The 20894-nt window shown below is 41.8% G+C and overlaps 2 protein-coding genes across 2 annotated transcripts in view; one reads left to right on the top strand and one right to left on the bottom strand.

Annotated features, from left to right (window-relative positions):
• The window catches only part of LOC115783653 (piezo-type mechanosensitive ion channel component 2), a 46075-nt gene extending 27889 nt beyond the window's left edge, over positions 1-18186 (top strand). The window contains exons 31-56 of the mRNA XM_030734576.1: positions 509-668; positions 949-1038; positions 1152-1234; positions 1402-1467; positions 1755-1867; positions 2013-2133; positions 2976-3050; positions 3198-3364; positions 4040-4239; positions 4329-4490; positions 4712-5005; positions 5127-5385; positions 7410-7598; positions 7686-7893; positions 8025-8157; positions 8318-8465; positions 10311-10525; positions 11022-11180; positions 11297-11444; positions 11711-11899; positions 12136-12228; positions 14776-14945; positions 16673-16789; positions 17140-17219; positions 17464-17689; positions 17790-18186. Coding sequence (XP_030590436.1) covers positions 509-668; positions 949-1038; positions 1152-1234; positions 1402-1467; positions 1755-1867; positions 2013-2133; positions 2976-3050; positions 3198-3364; positions 4040-4239; positions 4329-4490; positions 4712-5005; positions 5127-5385; positions 7410-7598; positions 7686-7893; positions 8025-8157; positions 8318-8465; positions 10311-10525; positions 11022-11180; positions 11297-11444; positions 11711-11899; positions 12136-12228; positions 14776-14945; positions 16673-16789; positions 17140-17219; positions 17464-17689; positions 17790-18045 — 4121 coding nt within the window. The 3' untranslated portion in view covers positions 18046-18186. The remainder of the gene's footprint in view (positions 1-508; positions 669-948; positions 1039-1151; positions 1235-1401; positions 1468-1754; positions 1868-2012; positions 2134-2975; positions 3051-3197; positions 3365-4039; positions 4240-4328; positions 4491-4711; positions 5006-5126; positions 5386-7409; positions 7599-7685; positions 7894-8024; positions 8158-8317; positions 8466-10310; positions 10526-11021; positions 11181-11296; positions 11445-11710; positions 11900-12135; positions 12229-14775; positions 14946-16672; positions 16790-17139; positions 17220-17463; positions 17690-17789) is intronic.
• Positions 18187-18779: 593 nt separating this feature from the next.
• On the bottom strand, positions 18780-20311 carry atp5f1e (ATP synthase F1 subunit epsilon). The gene is made up of 3 exons (XM_030734306.1): positions 20184-20311; positions 19710-19831; positions 18780-18973 (listed from the first exon to the last, which is right to left on the bottom strand). Coding segments are annotated over exons 1-3 (156 nt in total). The 5' UTR covers positions 20216-20311; the 3' UTR covers positions 18780-18971.
• Between the last annotated feature and the right edge of the window lie 583 nt (positions 20312-20894).

Below are 20894 nucleotides of genomic sequence, written 5' to 3'. Positions count from 1 at the left end.
CCACACCGGGTGCCATTTCTCTCAACTAAGAACAGGGAACTGGGGCTACACTTTGCATGGGATCACCAAAATTGGGCAATAGAAGATTGGAAAAATGTTTTCTGCTGATATATTCAGGCAATAGAGACAACAGAACAAATACAACTCAGAGAATACAAACCTGAAAATTAAAATAATCTGATAGCAGGAGAGTGAATTATGCACTGGGGTGAGCGATTAACGATTTGAACATTATTTGCACAAATAGTGAAAGTAGAATTAAAGGAAGTGTGTGAGAAAGATTACAAAAATACAATAGATATAATTTAAACAGGCGTAATAACAGGAGTACATGACTCTGTTCCAACTGCCAGTTCTGACAAAAGCTGCATGTAGTTGAACAATTAAAATCTGTGTTACAGTCAATCTTATTGTTGTGGTTGAGGTTAGAAAGCATGTGACATTTGGTTGATTCTGTCCTCTGCTGTAAACTATTAAAACATATTTCTTCTACTCTGTGTGCCTTCAGCCAATCCTGATGATGAATGTGAGCTGCCGGAGGGTGAAGCCGGCATCGTTTGGGATGCGATCTGTTTCACTGTCCTTTTGGCACAAAGGAGGGTCTTCCTCAGCTACTACTTCCTCTATGTGGTGTCTGACCTCAAGTCTTCTAAGATATTGGCCTCTAGGTCTGTGCTCCATTCTCAGGTTTACTGTAGGTCCATAACATACAGTACTTTAAAAACTTTTAAAAACCTGCTGTGAATTTACTAAAAGACTGTCAAGACTATGCTAGACACTACCCGGTGCTACAGTTTGTTTCTTCTGTTGTTTGCTTGTAGGTATTTTACACAACACAGTTTGCAATGCTAGGATGGATATAGTAGCTGTAAAAAGACATCACTAATCGCTAGAGTCAGTCATAAGTTAGCAACAGCTAATTTCTCTGTCTCTCTCTGCTCCTCAAAGGGGTGCTGAATTGTTTGAGGCCAAAGTGAAAAAACAGGTAGCTGCCCGACTGGAGATGGAGAAGAAATCAGTGGAGACGCTGAAGAAACAGTAAGAACCCTTACACTAAAACCATTAGTAATGGATCTAGTTTACAGACCATCTCACTTCCCCTCTCTCTGAACAGTAAATTATCAGCTAACCTTTCAACCTTCTTCCTGTAGGATGGAGAAGATCAAATCTAAACAGAAGAGTCGACCTGCTCCAGCAGCAGGACCTTCTGCTGATCAGGAGCAGGTGACACCTGGTAACACAAGTGGCTCTTTTCAGTTTCTAATGTTAGCAAACAACGCAGGCCAAATTCATACACTGAGAGTATGATGCAGGATCTTTGGGGGGGGGGGGGGGGGGGGGGGGGGGGGGGGGGGCAACAAATATCAGCAGTACATAAACAAAATGAACTGTGTATTCCAGGTGATGATGAGAAGGCAAAGAGAGATGCAGGAAAATGGTGGAAGCCTTGGGTCTCTCAGCCTGGAGGTGAGCAGCAGCATTAAACAATGTAAACATGTTGGACGAAGAAAATATTGTCAGGGGCAAGAATGAAGAAAATGCTGTTTCCAAACATTGGATTATGTGTTTCATTTCTTTTCTCAAATTAGTCCTTCATGTCAGAGAGATGTTCTTAACCTAACAGTAAATGCAGCACTGTGATTCTGGCCACTGGGTTGCTTCTTTAGAGCAGGTTTGGATCAGGTGCCTTGTTGTGAGGCTCAGTGGTATGCGTTGGTGTGGATGTAGTTTTGACACTGCTCTGTATAACACAGTGGAAAACAACTGTGGCTACCACCTGTTTGAGAGTGACAGTGAGGAGGAGGAAGAGGAAGTTCCTGAGAAGAAAGAGGAAGAGGAACCACCAAAGAAGAAATCTGCTTTTCAGGTTAGAGGGAGAATGAGCCCTGATCACAAACTACATTTAACACATTTCCCCTTGAAAATGTAAATATTGAGTTTCATAGATGGGCTAAACAATCTGTCTTGTAACATCAGTAGACAATCTTTGCATCTTTGTCTTTAACGTCCAGCTGGCCTATGAGGCCTGGGTCACGAGCTCCAAGAAAGCCCTGAAGGACCTGAAGAAGGAGAAGAAAAAAATGAAGAGAGAGGATAAGAAGAAAGCAAAGAGAGAGCTGCAGAGGCAGCAAGGTGAGAAAGCAACATGTGGTACTTACTAGTGATGCACTTGTATATTACATGAAATTATTTGATGTTAATTATAACATTTCTGAGGCTGATAGGTCAGACCATGATCACACAGATTGTATGACTCTATCACAGAATATCCACTAAGAGCTAAGGACATGCACCACAGGTCTTCTAACCAGAAATCAAACTGCGTACAGTTATTGCATGTGGTCTGCACCTTAACCTTTGAGTGACTGAGTGGGGTCATTTATGACCTCAGTGGTAGTATAGTTGGATGTACTGTTGTGATCTTTTTAATTGGAAGGATTTGGCCCATTGGCTTCCATCCATCTTCTTCTGATTATACAATCCAGTGACGCAGTTGGGCTGGTACCTGTCTCAGCTGTCATACACCTTTGGTGTGGCAAGGATAATGGAAAATTGTATGGGATCATTTATGACCCCAGAATATGGGCATGCCACAGGAGGATGCTAGAGATAGGGTGAAATGGAGGCAGATGATCTGCTGTGGTGACCCCTAAAAGGAGCAGGCGACAAAAAAAAGAGCTGTTTTTCTGTTTTTCATGCCAAAAGTGACAAACATTCGAATTTTATTTAAATCTTTTCATCAGATTTTAGTTTGTGTTGTGTAAGAGTGTTAGGATGAAGGTAATGTCAGTAAAAGAAGCAGCAGTTATCCACCTGCACCACTAAAAGTCTTGACAGAGTTTTTATTTGGTTAGAGAGAGAAAAGTGATACACAACTGAAAAATGCTTCAGCATCATGTACATCACTTCAAAGTTAATGATAACTTGGGTGGTAACTGTAAAGACATCCTAACTGTAAATAATCTGTTCTCCAGGCATTGATAAAGCAGAGTCTAGTGAGGATGAACCAGATGAAAGCGTTGCAGAGGAGGAAGGAGAGGAGAAAAAAGGTAAACACTTCTAAGAGACTGGAATGCTCTACTTCCAAGTGACCTTCTGCTTGTTGTTGCAGTACAAGCATGAAGGATTAAAAGCAAATTAAATGCATGGAAAGCTTTCATTCTAATTTCATACATATACATACCCTCTTCTTACAGAAAACATCCTGCAGCGCATCATTAGCACAGTAAAGTTCAGTTGGGTGCTCCTTCAGTCTCTTCTTGATGACCTGACAGAGGGTTTGAACTCATTTTGTAAAGAAAGCCTGGACATTTCCAAAGTGTTGCGATTCGAGCGAGCGTTACTCAACATGCAGCAAAAGAAGGTCAGATGAAAGGAATCTGATTTAAATGAAAACTACTTTTAATCATTCCAGATCAGATTTAATCTAAAGGCTAATATTTATATTGGACACAACTTCTTTTTGTGTGAGTGTGTGTGTGTGTGTGGGGGGGGGGGGCTTTATCTGCTATTAGCAAGTTCAGTATAAAACAGGTTGTGCTACATGATACAAATATAAAATGAAATTCAGACACAGTGTTTTTGATCAGGACCAGCCATAGGATGAGTTTGTTTAACTCATCCTATGGCTGTAGGATGAGTATGGGGGTGGCTGTAGCTCAGTAGGTAGAGCAGGTCACCTACTGATCGGAAGGTCAGCGGTTCGATTCCTGGCTACTCCAAGCTACATGCCAATGTATCCTTGGGCAAGATACTTAACCCCAAGTTGCTCTCCGACCGTCCTGTCGGAGTATGAATGTGTGTGAATGTTAGCTAATTAAAAGCACTTAGCTTAGTATAAACATGGAAGTGCTTGTATGAATGTGAGTGCATGGGTAAATGTAAACATGTTGTGTAAGCGCTTTGAGTGCTCTGACTGAGTAGAAAAGCGCTATATAAGAGCTAGTCCATTTACCATTTACCATTTAACCATGATGCTTTATCTTCTTTGGTGTGTTAGCATTCTGTGTCTGTATTATCTCACCTGCTCACTCTGCAGGGCAAAGAGGTGAGTCAGGAGAGTGTGAAGCAATTTTATGAAAACTGGAAGACCCGTCAGAACACACTGTCGTCCCAGGATGACTTAGATAAGTCCCTGCCAACTCCCTGCTCCCCGCCTGCCGTCCCTTCCTCACAACAAGCCTACACCAAGCTGAAAAATCAAGCCTCCAAAATTTCCTGGGGCAGCAGTGTTTCCAGGTAGGTTACGTGCACACGACATATTCACAGCTTACTTTTTGGTTGCACCCTGCATGCTCATGGACTCTCTCCCTTCTGCTTAACTTCAGCTGCATGACAGACGAGACGCTGCTGGTCTCCCGGCAGCCAACGCAGGAAGAGCTGGATGAGCCGCCTCCTGTGCCACCTGCTGCTGACCAGCTCAGACGAAGGCTCCTGAAAGAGGCCAACATTGACATGACGTCCTTTGACACTGATGAACTTTCACCAAGGTGAATGACAGTCGAAAACTTAAGTGCCATATACATAATATCATTATTTGCCATTGAGAAGGGCTTGTTCCTTAAAAATAGGCAAACACCACTTAAACACACGTCATTTTACCAAATGTTTTATTAACCAGGAACAGCTTCAGATCCAGCATTGTCTTTAAAAATCTGTTGTTTCCTTGATTCTTGAATATTAAATGTCTGACTTATGCTTTTCTTAAAAGCCACGAAGAACAAAATGAGGTCCATGAACAAGAAGATGATGATGAGAAGGAAACAGAAGATGAGAGCCAATGCAATGAAGAACAAGAACAACGAGAGAACCCTGACATGGAGAGAGAGGACTGGGATGAGGAAACACTGCAAAGGGAAGCGGATGAAGATGCTAAATACCCAGAATGCACTTCATTTGAGCTCAGGGATAGTGATGGCGAGAGAAGTCTCGACCTCACAGAGTCTCCCAGACCTCTGAGTCAAGAAACAAGGAACCTCACTGCCAGTGAGCTTCTGCTCAACAAGTTAGTAGACACAAAGAATTTAGCATGCAAGATGAAAGAGATAAAAGGTACCGCATCCCTTTATAACTTTAATCTCCATCACTGTCCTTTTTCTCCCTCTCCCTTTCCATCCTTTCTAAAGTATGTTTGAAAATGATGAGATCTCCGAGTCCGATAAGTTTTTTGTGACCTTGCCGAGGCCGCTGAAGCTGCTGTTTGCTCTCTATAACACTATGGTGTCCAAGTCAGAGATGCTGTGCTACTTTGTCATCATCCTCAACCATATCGTTTCGGCTTCGTTCCTCTCCCTCATCCTGCCCATTCTCATATTCCTCTGGGCCATGCTGTCTGTGCCCCGGCCGTCCAAACGCTTCTGGATGACAGCCATCATTTACACAGAAGTAGGTTATCATGTAAAAGTGTTGGACAAAATGCAAATGAAACAAGGGCTTGTTTTTATTTTCATAATGCTAATATACAGTCCCAGTCAAAAGTTTGGACACACGTTTTCATTCATTGTTTGCTGTTGTTACTGTTGTTTAATACTGAGGTCATCCAGACTATGACAGAACACATAAGGAAGCATGTAGTAAACTTAAAAGTGTTAAACAAACCAAAATCTGTTTTAGATTCTTTAAAGTAGGCACCTTTTGCTTTGATGACACACTCTTGGCATTCTCTCAGTCAGCTTCATCAGGTCATCACCTGAAATGGTTTTCCAACAGTCTTGAAGGAGTTCCCAGAGGCCCTGGGCACTTGTTGGCTGCTTTGCCTTCACTCTGCTTTCCAACTCATCCCAAACCATCTCAGCTGGGTTTAGATCAGGTGATTGTGGAGGCCAGGTCATCTGACACAAACACTCCATCACCCTCTTTCTTGGTCAAATAGCCCTTAAATAGCCTGGAGGTGTGTTTAGGGTCAGTGATGGTCCCACTAAGCGGAAACCAGATGGAATGGCCAGGAAGTTTTTCCTTGCTCATAGGGGGTCGTTTTGACTGTTGGGTTTTCTCTGTGATTATTGTAGGGTCTTTACCATACAATATGAAGTGCCTTGAGGTGACTGTTTGTTGTAATTTGGCACTATATAAATAAAATTGAATTGAATTGAATGGCATGTCGCTGCAGAATGCTGTTGTAGCCATGCTGCCTTGGGTTTTGAATAAATTGCCAACAGCATCACCAGCAAAGGACCCCCATACCATCACACTTCCTCCTCCATACTTCATGGTGGGAACAACACATGTAGGAACCGTCCGCTCACCTTTTCTGCGTCTTACGAAGACATGGCGTTTGGAACCAAAAATCTCAAATTTGGACTCATCAGACCGAAGGATAGATTTCCACTGGTCTCATGTCCATTCCTTGTGTTCCTTGGCCCAAGCCATTCTCTTCCTCTTGTTTTTTCTTCCTTAGAAGTCACTTTGTTTTAGCAATTCACCCATAAAGTCCAGATTCATGCAGTCTTCTCTGAACAGTTGATGTTGAGATGTGTGTGCTACTTGAACGCTGTGAAGCATTTAGGTGGGCTTTTATCTGGGATGTTGTTAACTTGCAGTTTCTGAGGCTGGTAACTGATGAACTTATCCTGCGCAACAGAGGAAACTCTTGGTCTTCTTTTCCTGGGGCTGTCCCGATGAGAGCCAGTTTCATCCTAACATTTGATGGTCTTTGTGACTGCACTTGAGAATACTTTCAAAGTTCTTGAATTTTTTCACATTGACTGACCTTCATTTCTTAAAGTAATGATGGACTGTTGTTTTTCTTTACTTAGTTGAGTAGTTCATGCCATAATATGGATTAGAGCATTACTCCAATAGGGCTATTCACTGTATACCAACACTACGTCTTCACAACACAACTGATGGTCTCAAACACATTAAGAGGGCAAGAAATTAGCTGAAAGCCATTCCAGGTGACGACTTCATAAAGCTGACTGAGAAAATGTCAAGCTGTGCAAAGCTGTCATCTAAGCAAGAGGTGCCTACTTTGAAGAATCTCAAATATAAAACATATTCGGGTTTGTTTTTTGTAAATTATTCCATATGCATTTCTTCATAGTTTGTATGACTTTATTATTAATCTAGAATGCAGACAATTTTAAAATAATGATTAACCACTAAATTAGAAGGTATGTCCAAACTTTTGACTGGTAATATAGATAATGCTTTTAATGGCTGATTTATTGAGTAATTTAATGTGCATGGAGCAAACAGCCTGTACTGATGCCAAAGTTTTTCTAAGAAATGTTTACTGGTGTTTATGTGGTCACATTAACATAAAGATGTTACATCATAGGCATTTTGAATTATTAGTGTAATTGAGCCAAGTAGACTAATAAGGAGATAAGCTATCTTTAAATTGCAATCATTATTTCCAGTGATAATTTACTCACATCTCTTCTGACTGTCTCTCCTGTTTCCCTCAGCTGACTGTTGTGGTGAAGTACTTTTTCCAGTTTGGTTTCTTCCCCTGGACCACCTCTGCCTATCGAGGCATCAATGCTGAACGACCCTTCGCCCTGCCCAACATCATTGGGGTGGAGAAGAAAGACGGCTATGTCCTCTTCGACTTGATTCAGCTGCTCGCTTTGTTCTTCCACCGATCTATTCTCAAGGTAACATGAAAATTAACCACTGTGAACTGTTTCTAAGCAGCTACATTGAATATTGTTAAAATGCTGCCTGTGTCCATGTCTCTACAGTGCCACGGGCTGTGGGACAACAAGGAGGTTGAGATGCCTGATTTCTTCAAGAAGCTGAAGAAGAAAGTGGACAAGAAGAAGATGACCGGAGCAGAAAAGATGGGCAGCAGGGAGCAACGTCCACGCCGTCTGAAATTCCTCCCTCTCCAGGCCTCCACCACCTCCATATTCTGTAGACAGAAAAGAGGCGACTCTGCAGAATGTGGTGGTGAATATTAAGAAGATCCCTACATGTCTTGAATTCATTTGAGATCACTATGTTATTTTTGGCAGTTGTCAAGTGGAATTAATTAGCAGCACATGGCTAAAATTTCTCCATTTTCCTTTTTTTAACTGGAGAGATGAAGCCCAAAAAGCAGCAAAGCAAGAAAAAGAGACGGGAACGAGAAAAGGCTCCGCTGACCAGGAAGCAGAGGATCAGACAGCTGATCCGAGAGAGGATGCTACAAGCCAAAGCTACTGCCATAGAAGTGTGAGTTGTTCACTTATGCATAATGAGCTGCAGTCTGCTGAGTGTGCTTTTTATCCAAATGATCTGGTGGATAATATTTTCCACAGATTTAATTTTTTTTTTTAATGGAGAGGAGTTTTCCTGTTTCTGTGTTATAATGAAGTCTCTTCTCTTTCTGCAGTGGCCTTCACATCTACTTACCTATAAGGCAGTTTTTCTATGACATCATTCACCCAGATTACAGTCCTGTGTGTGATGTCTATGCCCTCATGTTTCTCATTGATGTAGTCAACTTCATTGTCACCATATATGGATACTGGGCTTTTGGGGTAAGACTACAATAAATACATAGGAATATTTCTTATTACCTTACCATCGGGGGAAGAAGCTTCAGAGAACCCTCAGACTGGCATGGGAAAATTGAGGTGCTGCCCCCTGCTCCGCATGCTGTGCTGTGTGTGTGCTACGTACTGCATGCGTGATGGGTTAAATGGAGAGACTGAATTTCACTGCATGTATATGTGACCAGTGGCGGTCCTAGCCTGTTTGGCGCCCTGGGCGAGCATCCCTGCCGGCGCCCTCCCACCCCCACCCCAACCCCCCATAGCAATCGCGCAGCAGCGCCTACCGCACTACTCCACTTGGGGGTTAATGAGCACCTGCTGTGTGGTGCATGTAGCTTTCTGCCATGGTCTGACAGACAGGTTTTAACAGAAGGTCTCCCCACCATCACAGGCACACTCAGAATGTCTTTTAAATTTTATTTGAAAAAACATGGAAGAAACTGAAATATTACACAGCTTCTGCTTACCTTCATCTTTGCTTATTTCTCCTGTTGTTCTTTTCTCTTTTTCCTAAACTGCACACCTGATGGCTTTGACCTTTTCCTTTCCATCTGCCGTAATTTGCACTGAAGCTGAATAGGTTATAACCACCGCCCATCCACAGGGTTGTCAGATCTGACTGACAGTTGCCAGCCCAACACAACAAAACCTCCATTGAAACTCATGTTAATAGCACCAGGTGTGATATATATTTAACTAGAAGCACTCAGAGAGCGCAAACCTCCGCTAAGGCCATAGGGTCGCTGACGCTGTAATACGTGTATCTAAATACTTTGAAATAATCTTTCATCTTTCCCAGACAACAATAACCCCCTATCCCGCAATAGTGTGTTACCTCGACCAGATCGCGGCTCCTAACCGTAGTAGGGAGACCTCTGGTCTCTACTTCGCTTGGCTCGTGGCTGGTAACTAACTTGCTCATCCATGTGGGTCACCTTTAGCAAGGCGGAGAAATGCAGCAAGTCGAAGGATTTTAGCAACAGAACTTTTATTCCTTTTTCCACCGCCACCGAACACACTTTTTCCCTCGCGCTCGTCTCCCACGCTAGCCCGCATACACACACACGGGGCAGAGAAAAGTGGGTGGTGTCTCTTAAAGGGGAAGGCTCTGCCTGTATCCCGCAATACTGAAGAATCCTTAAAAAAATTCCTGGATCCATATCGTGATTTGGATCGCCACCAAAATTTAATCACTGCTTCCTCTTGTCATTTCCAACCGCTCCACAAAATTTCAGTGACATCCGTTCATAACTTTTGGAGTAATTCTGCTGACAAACAGACAGACAAACAAACAACGCGACCGAAAACATAACCTCCTTGGCGGAGGTAAATATACAGAGCTTTGGGTGAGTTGCCTTTATTTATAATTCAGCAGTTACTGTTGGCTGTAACCAGGCCAAAACTGTACAGGCATGAATGAATGAACCCGGCTGACTGTCTCACTCTCACGCCATCACTGCTTCACTTGACTCGCAGGAGAAGGGGGCGGGGCACCGCTGTGTGTGTGTGACGATCTAGTGAAGCAGTGACAGCGAGACAGAGAATCCCCCGCCTGCCCCTTTCCTTCTGTTACAACCTGTCTGACCATTGCAGAAAGCTACATGCAATACACAGCAGGCAGAGGGCGCCCATTACCCCACAAGTGGAGTAGTGCGGTAGGTGCTGCTGCGGCGATAGCAATGCATTGGGGGAAAGGGGGCGTCATGCCGCCCTAGATGAAATGCCGCCCTGGGCGGCTGCCCATGTCGCCCATATCAGAAACCGCCACTGTATGTGACAATAAAAGTTGTTCGCTTCTGACATGATGAGGCAAATTTTGTCACTCTGTAGAAATACTCTGCAGCAGCTGACATCACAGAGTCGCTGTCAGAAGACCAGGTTCCAGAGGCCTTTCTGGTCATGCTGCTGATCCAGTTTGGTACCATGATAGTGGACCGGGCCCTGTACCTCAAGAAGTCTCTGCTAGGAAAGTGTGTTTTCCAGGTGGTCCTGGTGTTTGGCATACACTTCTGGATGTTCTTCATTCTCCCTGGTGTCACAGAGAGGTCAGAATTCAATAACGATTTATTCTTCTCATTTTTTACACAGAACATTTCAGGGTCTCTTCACAAACTGTAAACAGTAGAAATATCAGCGTGAACAGGAGAATCTGTTTGGGTTTTCTTATTGTGAAGGCTTTATAAAAACCTCTGTAATAGAAAAGACATTCAAGGTTAAAATTAATGTCTAAAAGTAACAAAACAGAAACAGACTGCTTTTGCTTTGTACTCATACCCACACACACACATACACACACGCACACACATTTTTTTTTACTTTATGCCAAGTGGTTCCATACAACTGTACCATTACAGAAACATAAAAATGATTTTGGTAATTACCATTGCTGTTAATTTAGGACAGCGCTGGCATAAACCATTATACTGGGTGATGGTCTAATAAAAATTAAAAAAAACTGTATGTAAAAATAAAAATAAATGAGTCTGATCCATGACAATTAAAGGAGCAAAATCTGATATCTCTTCTGATTATTTGCTCCAGGAGGTTCAACAGAAACCCGGTTGCTCAGCTGTGGTACTTTGTAAAGTGCATCTACTTCGGTCTGTCTGCGTACCAGATTAAATGTGGCTACCCAAACCGCATCCTGGGTAACTTTCTCACCAAGAACTACAACTACCTGAACCTCTTCCTCTTCCAAGGGTACAAAAATAGTTATAACATTAGTTACAACATCTAATTAACCACCAACATAAATACACGTACATGTCACATGTTTTACAATGTCTCTGTTTTATTTTTTTGCTCTCCTCTTTCAGTTTTCGGTTGGTTCCCTTCCTGACAGAGCTGAGGGCGGTGATGGATTGGGTTTGGACTGACACCACTCTGTCGCTCTCCAGTTGGATTTGTGTTGAAGATATCTACGCAAACATATTTGTCCTCAAGTGCTGGAGGGAGTCTGAGAAAGTAAGCAAGAGTTTTTAACGTGCATTAAGAAAGTAATTGAAATGATTTTTGTTTTATAATTTCAGTAGTATTGTACTGCACTGTAATAGGTTAAATATGTGTTGATAACTTTTGGTCATATAAAAATCATGTGATTTGACTGTCAGTCCAATTGAGCATCTGTAGGATATGCTGGGTAAACAAGTGAGATAAAAAAAAAACAGGATTTTCTTTCTACCCAGTGGACTGAATCACTTTTAATGGTAATGTATTTGTAATTCTTCCAGAAATACCCCCACCCTCCAGGGCAGAAGAAGAAGAAGGTGGTGAAATATGGAATGGGAGGTTTCCTCATCTTTGCTCTCATCAGCATCATCTGGTTCCCTCTCCTCTTCATGTCACTGGTCCAGTCAGCAGCTGGAGTGACCAATCAGCCTTTAGACGTCTCTATCCAGCTCAGCATTGCAGGATACGAGGTCAGTTTTTGTCTTTGTGCATGAATATTCTGAAACAGTAAAGCTGCCTGGCTTCTAATATTATTTATATAATCTGTGCTTCTTGCTAAGGTGAAATGGCAAAGTAATGTCTTATGGAAAAATGCATCAATACTTGCTATCATTAAACACAAAAAAGCAATCACTATAGAATTATGGTTTATATACATATGTGTACATGTATTTATTCTCTGCTGCATCTTTGTGTGTTTTCACAGCCTTTGTTCTCCATGAGCGCCCAGGAGCAGAACTTGGTTCCGTACACAGAAGCCAAATTCAACAGGCTCACCAAAGTTTATGCGACTCATCCAGTGAGACACACTTTATTCTGCTGCAAATACAAATGCATAATGCAGCAAAACTCTACTAGATCTGCTTCATTAACATAATACATCACCCCTGAAGAATAATTATAAAACTACAAATTTATGATCTCAGTCTTAACTGTAATAATACCACCTATGACCATAGGAGGGAGCAGTCACTCAGTTATTACAGCTGAAAACCAGAGCATTAGTGCAGATACTGTACATTACTGCTTGGCTTTTCTTAAGACCACAGATTGTCTTTTTGTAAAACGGGGCAATTTGGGATTTTTTTTTTTTCATATTTTTTTTTTACAATATAAGAGGATACAATTTACAGTGATGAAATAATAAAACTTAATTTTTTAAATTCCCCACTTGCCCTGTGGGCGGTCTTTGTCCTCCTCCAAGCTCGGGTCCTCTACCAGAGGCCTGGGAGCTTGAGGGTCCTGCACAATATCTTAGCTGTTCCCAGGACTGCGCTCTTCTGGACAGATATCTCGGAGGTCGTTCTTGGAATCTGCTGGAGCCGCTCTCCCAGTTTGGGAATCACTGCCCCGAGTGTTCCAGTTACCACAGGGACCACTGTTAGCTTCACCTTCCACATCCTCTCTAGCTCTTCTCTTGGCCCTTGGTATTGCGTATCCCATTTTGACCTCGGGACTTCCAGGATCCATATGTGAAGCATTGAGTCACAAGCTTTCTTGTAGTCAAGCCAGGCGGTGCACAGGTTGGTCAGTCTGCTCTTACAGTATGGAGGGACTGCTCTATCTACATATAGATGCTGTTTGTCAGGTGCTCCTTGCTTGTGGTAAGCAAGCAGAGGACCCCAAAGCAGATCTCCAGAGGCAGGGACTAAACTTGGACTTTAGCTTTTTTACCTTGAGCACAGTACATTAACAAAACACCAAACACACTAGAATCTAACTTGGATTGACCGTGAAGATGAAGCTACACAGCGGGATCAGACCAACAATGACACGGCAAGGGACAAAAGCAAAATGCAGACAATAAATACACATGGGTAACGAGATAAGTGGGAGCAGCTGGGGAGGGCAGGTGCACAGAATGATACTAACGAGACAAGGACGCAGAGTTGACACATGAGGCAGGTACACTGAGGGAAACAAAACATAATTAACCAGGAACAAAACTCAGATAGCTAAACTAAAGAGTCCTGAGGAAACAAATACACTAAAACTAGGAACATAACCAAAAAACCAGAAAATATAACAATAAAAGAATCTGACAGGAGTTTCCATGTTGTGCTGAGGCTAGTTATTGGCCAGTAGTTGGATGGGACCGGTCCCTTCTGGAGATCCTTGGGGATCAGGACTGTCTGGCCTTCATTCAGCCATTCTGGGTCTGTTTTAGGCATTAGCAGCTTGTACATTTGTGCTCCCAGGCACTCATGGAGTCTAGTTAGCTTCTTTAGCCAGTAGGTGTTGATCATATCAGGGCCTGGTGCTGTCCAGCTCTTCATGTGTGAGACTCTTTCTTGGATGTCTGCCACTGTGATGGTTACTGGACCTTGTACAGGGAAGTTGCTGTGGTCTGCTCTTAGATCCACTAGCCACTGAGCATTGGTGTTGTGTGATGCATCCTTCTCCCATATGCTCTTCTAGTATTGCTCCATCTCCAGCCTCGGTGGGGTTGTTCTCATACTGTTCCCCTGCCACTGAGAGTACATCATGGATGGTTCAGTGGAGAACATTTGGTTTATTCTCCTGTCCTCTCCTGTTCAATGTCCCTGGTATACCTCTTCAAGCAGTTGCCATGGCTGTGAGTTTAGCTTTGCAGTTTCTAAGGCACATGTGTCAGACTCAAGTCTAAATGTTGGGTCTCCAAGAATCCATAGGTCCTACATCTGCTGGTTTGTGTCCTGTTATCCATGTGGATGTTATTTTGACACATACCACCTACCTTAGCATTGTTGCAGACTATGTACACACTTTCATGGAAATGATATTCCCTGGTGGCTGTGGCCTCTTTCAGCAGGATAATGTTTCCTCCCACAAAGCAAAAATGGTTCAGGAATGGTTTGAGGAGCACAACAATGAGTTTAAGGTGCTGACCTACTTTTCAAATTCCCCAGATCACAGTCCAATTGAGCATCTGTAGGATATGCTGGGTAAACAAGTGAGATCCATGGAGGCCACACCTCACAACTTACAGGACTTAAAGGATCTGTTGCTGACATCTTGGTGCAGATACCACAGCACACTTTCAGGGGTCTAGTGGACTCCATGCCCTGACGGGCCAGGACTGTTTTGGCAGCAAAAGGGGAACAACACAATATTAGGCAGGTGGTCACAATGTTAGGCCTGATCGATATATATCTCAGATGACACTACATTTCTTACATTTATTATTAAACCCCTCTGTAGACTCACTTTACCATATTAAAACATGGATTTTATGCTGCATTGTATTATATAAACACTAGTTTGTTGACAGAAATATCATTATCTGAATGTTAAATAGAACAGAACATTGCAGTAGCATTTCTTGAAATAACTTAGGTCCCTAATCCTCTTTCGATTGCTCTCTCAGTCTGCTATGCAGTTCATAATGAACTATGAAGCCGAGGACATTCTTGTTGCTAAGATCAAGAGTGATGCCAGTTTATTGTGGACCATCAGCCCAGCCAGTCGAACGGCCATGATACAGGAGCTCAGCAACTCATCTCATATATATGTGACCTTACGCTGGACACTGCTCAGGTCAGGCTGTGTGTGTGTGTGTGTGTGTGGGTGTGTGTGTGTGTGTGTGTGTGTGTGTGTGTGTGTGTGTGTGTGTGTGTGTGTGTGTGTGTTTATTTCCCATTTAGATCATTTCTGGTTTGTATTTTGGTCAGTGTGTTGAGCCAAGAAAATACAAGTTCATTTGAAAATGTTTTTTTTAATTTATAAAATTATTTTTCTTAAAGTTTTATATTCATACATGTAGGTAAGTTAAATGTGTGAACGCATGCATCTGTGTATTTAATGTGTGTCCATACATTCTTGTACAAATCTAAGTACACCCTTGCTACTTACAAAGGAATTAAGAGGGAAAACAGGAGCCAGGAGCTGCTAATCAGATGCACTTGATTAAATAATTTTCACTAACTTTGAGGACCTCTATGAAAGCAGAATTTTTGGCAGTTTGCAGGTCTGAAGCATTCAGGTGTTTAACACAATGGCACAGTCTTCCTAAGAGTGGATGTCCCAGCAAAGCACACCAAGGTCAGACCATGCAATGCTCATAGAAACAAAAGAACCAGCAGCTATATGTTGCTGGTTCTTTTGTCATTGTGCACACAAGGCACACAACCCCTCAGTCTCAGTCTCTACAGGTCTCAGTTAGCATGTTAAATCTAAAGTTCATGACAATTAGAAAAAGACTGAACAAGTATGGGTTGTTTGGAAGGATTGCCAGGAGAAAGCCTCTTCTCTTTAAATAGAAGATGGCAGTACAGCAAGACTTCTGGAAGATATCTGGAAAAATGTCCTTCGGACAGACGACATTGGAGTGGAGATGTTTGGCCATAATGCACAGCACCACGTTTGGAAAAAACCAAACACAGCATATCAGCACTAACAACTCATACCAACTGTCAAGCACAGTGGTGGATGGGGCAATGATTTGGGCTTGTTTTTGAAGCCAGAGGACTTGGACACCTTGCAGTGATTGAGTCGACCATGAACTCCTCTGTGGTATTCCAGAGTCAAATGTGAGGCCATCTATTTGACAGTTAAAGCTTGGCTGAAACTGGGTCATGCAACAGGACAATGATCCTAATCACAGTGGCAAATCTACAGCAGAATGACTGAAAAAGAAAAAGAATCAAGGTGCTGCAATGATCCAGTCAGTGACTCCATTGTGTAGTGGTTAACACAATCGCCTAACACACAACTCCCTGGGAGGGCTGCATCATCAAGTGCATCCAGCATAAAACTCTCTCAAATCAAATATGCTGATCCATCTACTGTGGTGACTCCAAAGGGAGCAGCCACAAGCAGCTTGTTGAAATGCTGTGGTAGGATCTTAACAGAGCTTAAGAGAATGCTCACTAACCCTCAATGAACTGAAGCAATGTTATAAAAAAGAACACTGGGCCACAATTCCTCCACAATAATGTGACAGACTGATAAAGTCAAACAGAACACAATTATTTCAACTTATTGCTGCTAAGGCTGGTTCTGCAAGCTGCTGCTTCATAGGGTGTGCTTAGTTTTTCACATAACTGTATTTATATTGTCATATCAACTTATTAGGGGTTCAAAAGTCTATCAGTCCTGTCCTTGGACATGTGCAAAAGCCAACTCCGCGTTTCTTTTTACTTTGTGGATATTTTTCTTGAAATTTTTGTTCAATACCTACAATTTTAAATCTTTTGGCTGCACTTTGCACCGATGCACATGACACTGAAAAAACAGTGGCACTTGTGATATGTTCTCCTCCTAAGGAATGCGTCCATATCAATGAATGCAGAGACAGTGGGAGAGCACACCGTGAAGTTTGACGACAAAACCTTGAGGGAAGGAATTGTGCAAATGCTTAAAGGCAACAGCAGCAGACCTGTGTGAGTTTCAGTCAACGCACAATCAAACAGTTCTTGCATGTTTTATTATGGCAATTAAATCAAACAGAAATGAAAAAAAAAAAGATGGAATGTAAGAAACTCATATTTAGAAAATGTAAATAAGAGTGGCTGCAGCAGTTCTGTCTGGCTGTGCTGGGTGAAGTTGTAATACAGCTCTGCTTGTCGCTGTAGCTCAGAGGAAATGGAAGGCTTTTGCAAAGTTGTTGCAGTTAAACACAACACTAAATTTAATGGGAGGGAACCCAGTCAACCCTGGAGGGCTCCAGTGTGCAACATTAGTGAATATTTTGAAAACATAATGGTATTAAAGTGTTTTTCTCTCTCTGTAGGATCATTAATTCTCTGCTGCCTAAGTTCATCAGGGGTCCCAAAGGACCAGAGTCCAAAATGGCAACCAGGATGAAAGTAGGTTAGTTACTGCACATTTGCCATATTACAGATGATTGTTTTATAAGTCACAAAGTACAGAGTACTTTTAATACCCAGGGTACTCACTCTTGGTAGTCCTTATGACCTATTTTTATTTGGATTTTTTCAGTCTTGAGTGAGTTCTGGGTTCTAGAAATTCCTCACCTGATCAAAGAAACCAATCATATTCCTCATCATTGCTATTTCAAACATGCACTTTACTTTAACCACATATCATCCCTTAGACTTGACAGACCGTCCAGACCTTCAGCCGCTGGCCTTCTTCAGGCCCATGTCAATCAAGCTTCAGCAGGTCAATGGGACATCAAAGCAAGAGGCAGACCAGTGGTGGATGGTGGAGGAGTGCTCCCCAGTTCTCACCTCCTCTGATCACAAATGTCAAAACATTGAGATAGTGGTGTTCAATGATAAAGTCAGCCCCTCCAGTCTGGGGTTTTTGGCCGGACACGGGTAGGTAACGAGAGATCTTAACTGCACTGTCAGGAAATCTTTCTTATGGCTGTGGACTCATTTAAATACAGAACCTGTCCTGTTTCCCTCTCCACCACAGCATTGTAGGTCTTTACATGTCAGTGGTGCTAGTCATCGGAAAGTTTGTCAGGGAGTTCTTCAATGGGATATCCAGGTCCATCATGTTCGAGGAGCTGCCATGTGTCGACAGAGTCCTGAAGCTCTGCACAGACATTTTTGTGGTCCGCGAGACAGGGGAGATGGAGCTAGAGGAGACGCTGTTTGAGAAACTCATCTTCCTCTATCGATCACCAGAGACCATGATCAAGATGACCAGAGAGAAGAAAGACAGCTAGGGGTCCGTGGCATACCACTAGTACAGGATATCAGTGTCCACATGATGTCAAATAAATAAAGCAAAAATGGAGCATCAGCATGAATATCTAATTAGAAAATATCTGTTTTTAATCATGAACTCATGCAGTGACTCTGCCTATCCTTACCGATCAGGCCTCTGACCTGACGTGACAAGGCAAGTCGAGAAATGTTCATAAGCAGCTCAATAAATCATTGCTAACGATCTGAAAAGTCAGACATTGATATGTAATACAGCCAAGAACCTTTCCTCATCTGATTATAGACTAATTACAGGTCATTAATGAGGGAGGCGAAGAAAGAAAAATTGAATTAATTTAAATGGCTACCTACAGGAAAATAAATTATATCACTGGTGACATTAACTCATATTACTCATTAACTGCAGTTATGAGTAAACGGCCCTATTTTATAGTGTAATTTGTTTTTCATGCCATTGGTTAATGCATGCTTTCTAATGGTTTTGAACTTTTTTTAATTGAACCCAACCCCCCAAAAAAAGATGAGATCCACTTCTGATAATGAAATTACCAATAAACTCAAGGATCCACTCAAACACACACCTCTGTAAATACTGTTTCTGTATATGACCATGAAGACTACTCCATCACTTTATATCAAAATAAAAAGTGTTTGACAATAATTGTCTCATTGTGCAACAATGTAATTACCACAGTATTCACTAAAAATGCAAGAACACAAAGAAACAACAGCATTCCGACATCCATCTTTAATATAGCTTTAATTACAAATGAAAGAGGAAAAAAAATTGCAGTGTCATCCAGGCCCCCAGTCTCTTAACATCATCTTGGTGTTACCCAGCTTTTATTTTCCTTCTCCATGTGCAGGACAGGTCAGTTGAGGGACTTCACAACCCAGGAAAAAGTATCTACATCATGGTCATACGTCCTGGAAGGAAAACAGCAGAAGAGCAGAAACTTTAATGAAAAGAACCTCAAAAAAAAGGAAAAAAAAAATCAAAAAGAACTGTCCATTTAATCCAACTTTTATGACATTTCTACTGATAAAGAAGCTGACGATGTAAAAATTTGGGTCTGCTTTTTCATCTCAACACAAAGAATGCACTTAGAGACTCTTAGGTGCTTTGCATTTCCTCTCCAGTAGAATTAGGCAAAAGTGTAAAAAAAATTGATCTGCTCTTGGACCTCACCCCCAGAAAACACGTTGGTGTCATGTTATATTAAGTTGTTTGGTTCAAAGCGCCTTGATAAGGATGAACAATACCTCGACTCAAGTACAGTTAACAGTAATAATAGCAAATCACCACCCGTTAATGTCTGTGGCCACTACTGAAAGGCAACTAAAAACATTTTCTCAAATGCTTAATTTTAATATGATTCAGAGAACCTTAGTATTTTAATTGTTAATTTATACTTACATTTCCTAAACCAATGTTACTTACTGTTGTTAATTATAAATTCATATGCAAGGGTGGCTCCACCTCAACTAAGTAAAACATTAATCGGGTGCTTAAATATTTGTGCAACAGCAAAAATGATCCAATATAACAAAACCTTTCGCCTCAGTCTGACACTAAGAGCACTGTCACAGTCAGCTCTCCTTGACAAAGACACAGTCTGGGATCATAAAAGCGTGGGTAACTTAAAACATATGATGAACTTACATGCTGTTTTAATTTTGAGGACTTTGACGTTGGACTCTGCGGCCTTTATCGCCTCGGCTTTTATCTGCGGCTTCAGAGCAGCCCGCACCGCGCTGGCGCAAATAGCGGAGAAGCGGATGTAGCTGCAGAGAGGACACACAGGTTAGCCGCATGCTAAATGCTACTGACATTGATCATTCTGCAAACGACAAAAACCTCTTCTTCATTAACAAGTTATGCATTATCACAAAGAGTTACACCTCACGCAGTTACGAGGCAACGCTAAGGCCATCGTTTAAACGCGTATGGTGGGAAACACTATCGTTAATAAAGATACGATACTAGCTATGTGGCTAAATTGAGACTTAATAGCAAATCTAGCATGTTCTTCAACAGAGTATTCGGTTATCATTATAAACCTTGTTACAAATCACACAATCAACATTTACTACAAACACTTCATTGTAACTACATGCATTATTTTTATTTTAATACCTCAGGCCTGCCTGTCTCCAGTATGCCACCATCTTGCCTGTGTTGTAGCTTCAAGGACAGGTCGGATGTGTGCGTGATGACGTATTTAACAAACGCAAGACTCCCCCCCCCCAGCCAATAAAACAACGTTTGATCATGATTGACAGTTGTTCCTACTTGTCCCACCTCCAGGGACAACGTCTGTCGCTAATCCAAAGGTATCAAACTTAAGGCCCGGGGGCCAGAATCGGCCCGGCAAAGACTCCAATCCGGATCAATGGATGACTTTGGAAAATGTGAAGGATGACATAAATTTGGAGCTTTTAACTGTATTTTCATAAGTGTTACAGGTTTTTCTACTGATGAAGACTCCCCCCATTGCATTCATATCACACCAAAGTGATTAAGCAATAGATAAACAATTAAATGACTGAAATATTCCTTTTTTTCCACTGTCTACTACTGATTTTTATTTTTTTTTTAATGGGTCCACAGGGAAAAAAGAAGGGCATTTTCTGTGAATTAACAAAATTTTTCTGTTTTATAATTACAGGACAGTCTGCGCAATGAGCTCCCTGAACTTTTTTTTGTGATTTTACACTTTTATTTCTCATTATTTAAACCTAAATAATTATGCTGACAGGTTTCTTTCATTCACTACAACAGCATTGCTTTATCATGTATAAAAACGGGGACATACTGTTGAAATTGCCCTTCTTTTCCTTGTATTAA

This window comes from Archocentrus centrarchus, chromosome 7, assembly GCF_007364275.1.
Source record: "Archocentrus centrarchus isolate MPI-CPG fArcCen1 chromosome 7, fArcCen1, whole genome shotgun sequence".
Classification (NCBI taxonomy): Eukaryota; Metazoa; Chordata; class Actinopteri; order Cichliformes; family Cichlidae; genus Archocentrus; species Archocentrus centrarchus.
Note: the sequence above shows the minus strand (reverse complement) of the source record. Positions and strands in the feature narration are given on the sequence as shown.

Excerpts from the sequence above, each read along its gene's own strand:
- atp5f1e (XM_030734306.1), bottom strand. The coding sequence starts at position 20,215 with ATGGTGGCATACTGGAGACAGGCAGGCCTGAG. Across the intron at positions 19,832-20,183 it reads TGGAGACAGGCAGGCCTGAG|CTACATCCGCTTCTCCGCTA; the intron begins GTATTAAAATAA and ends TCCTCTCTGCAG.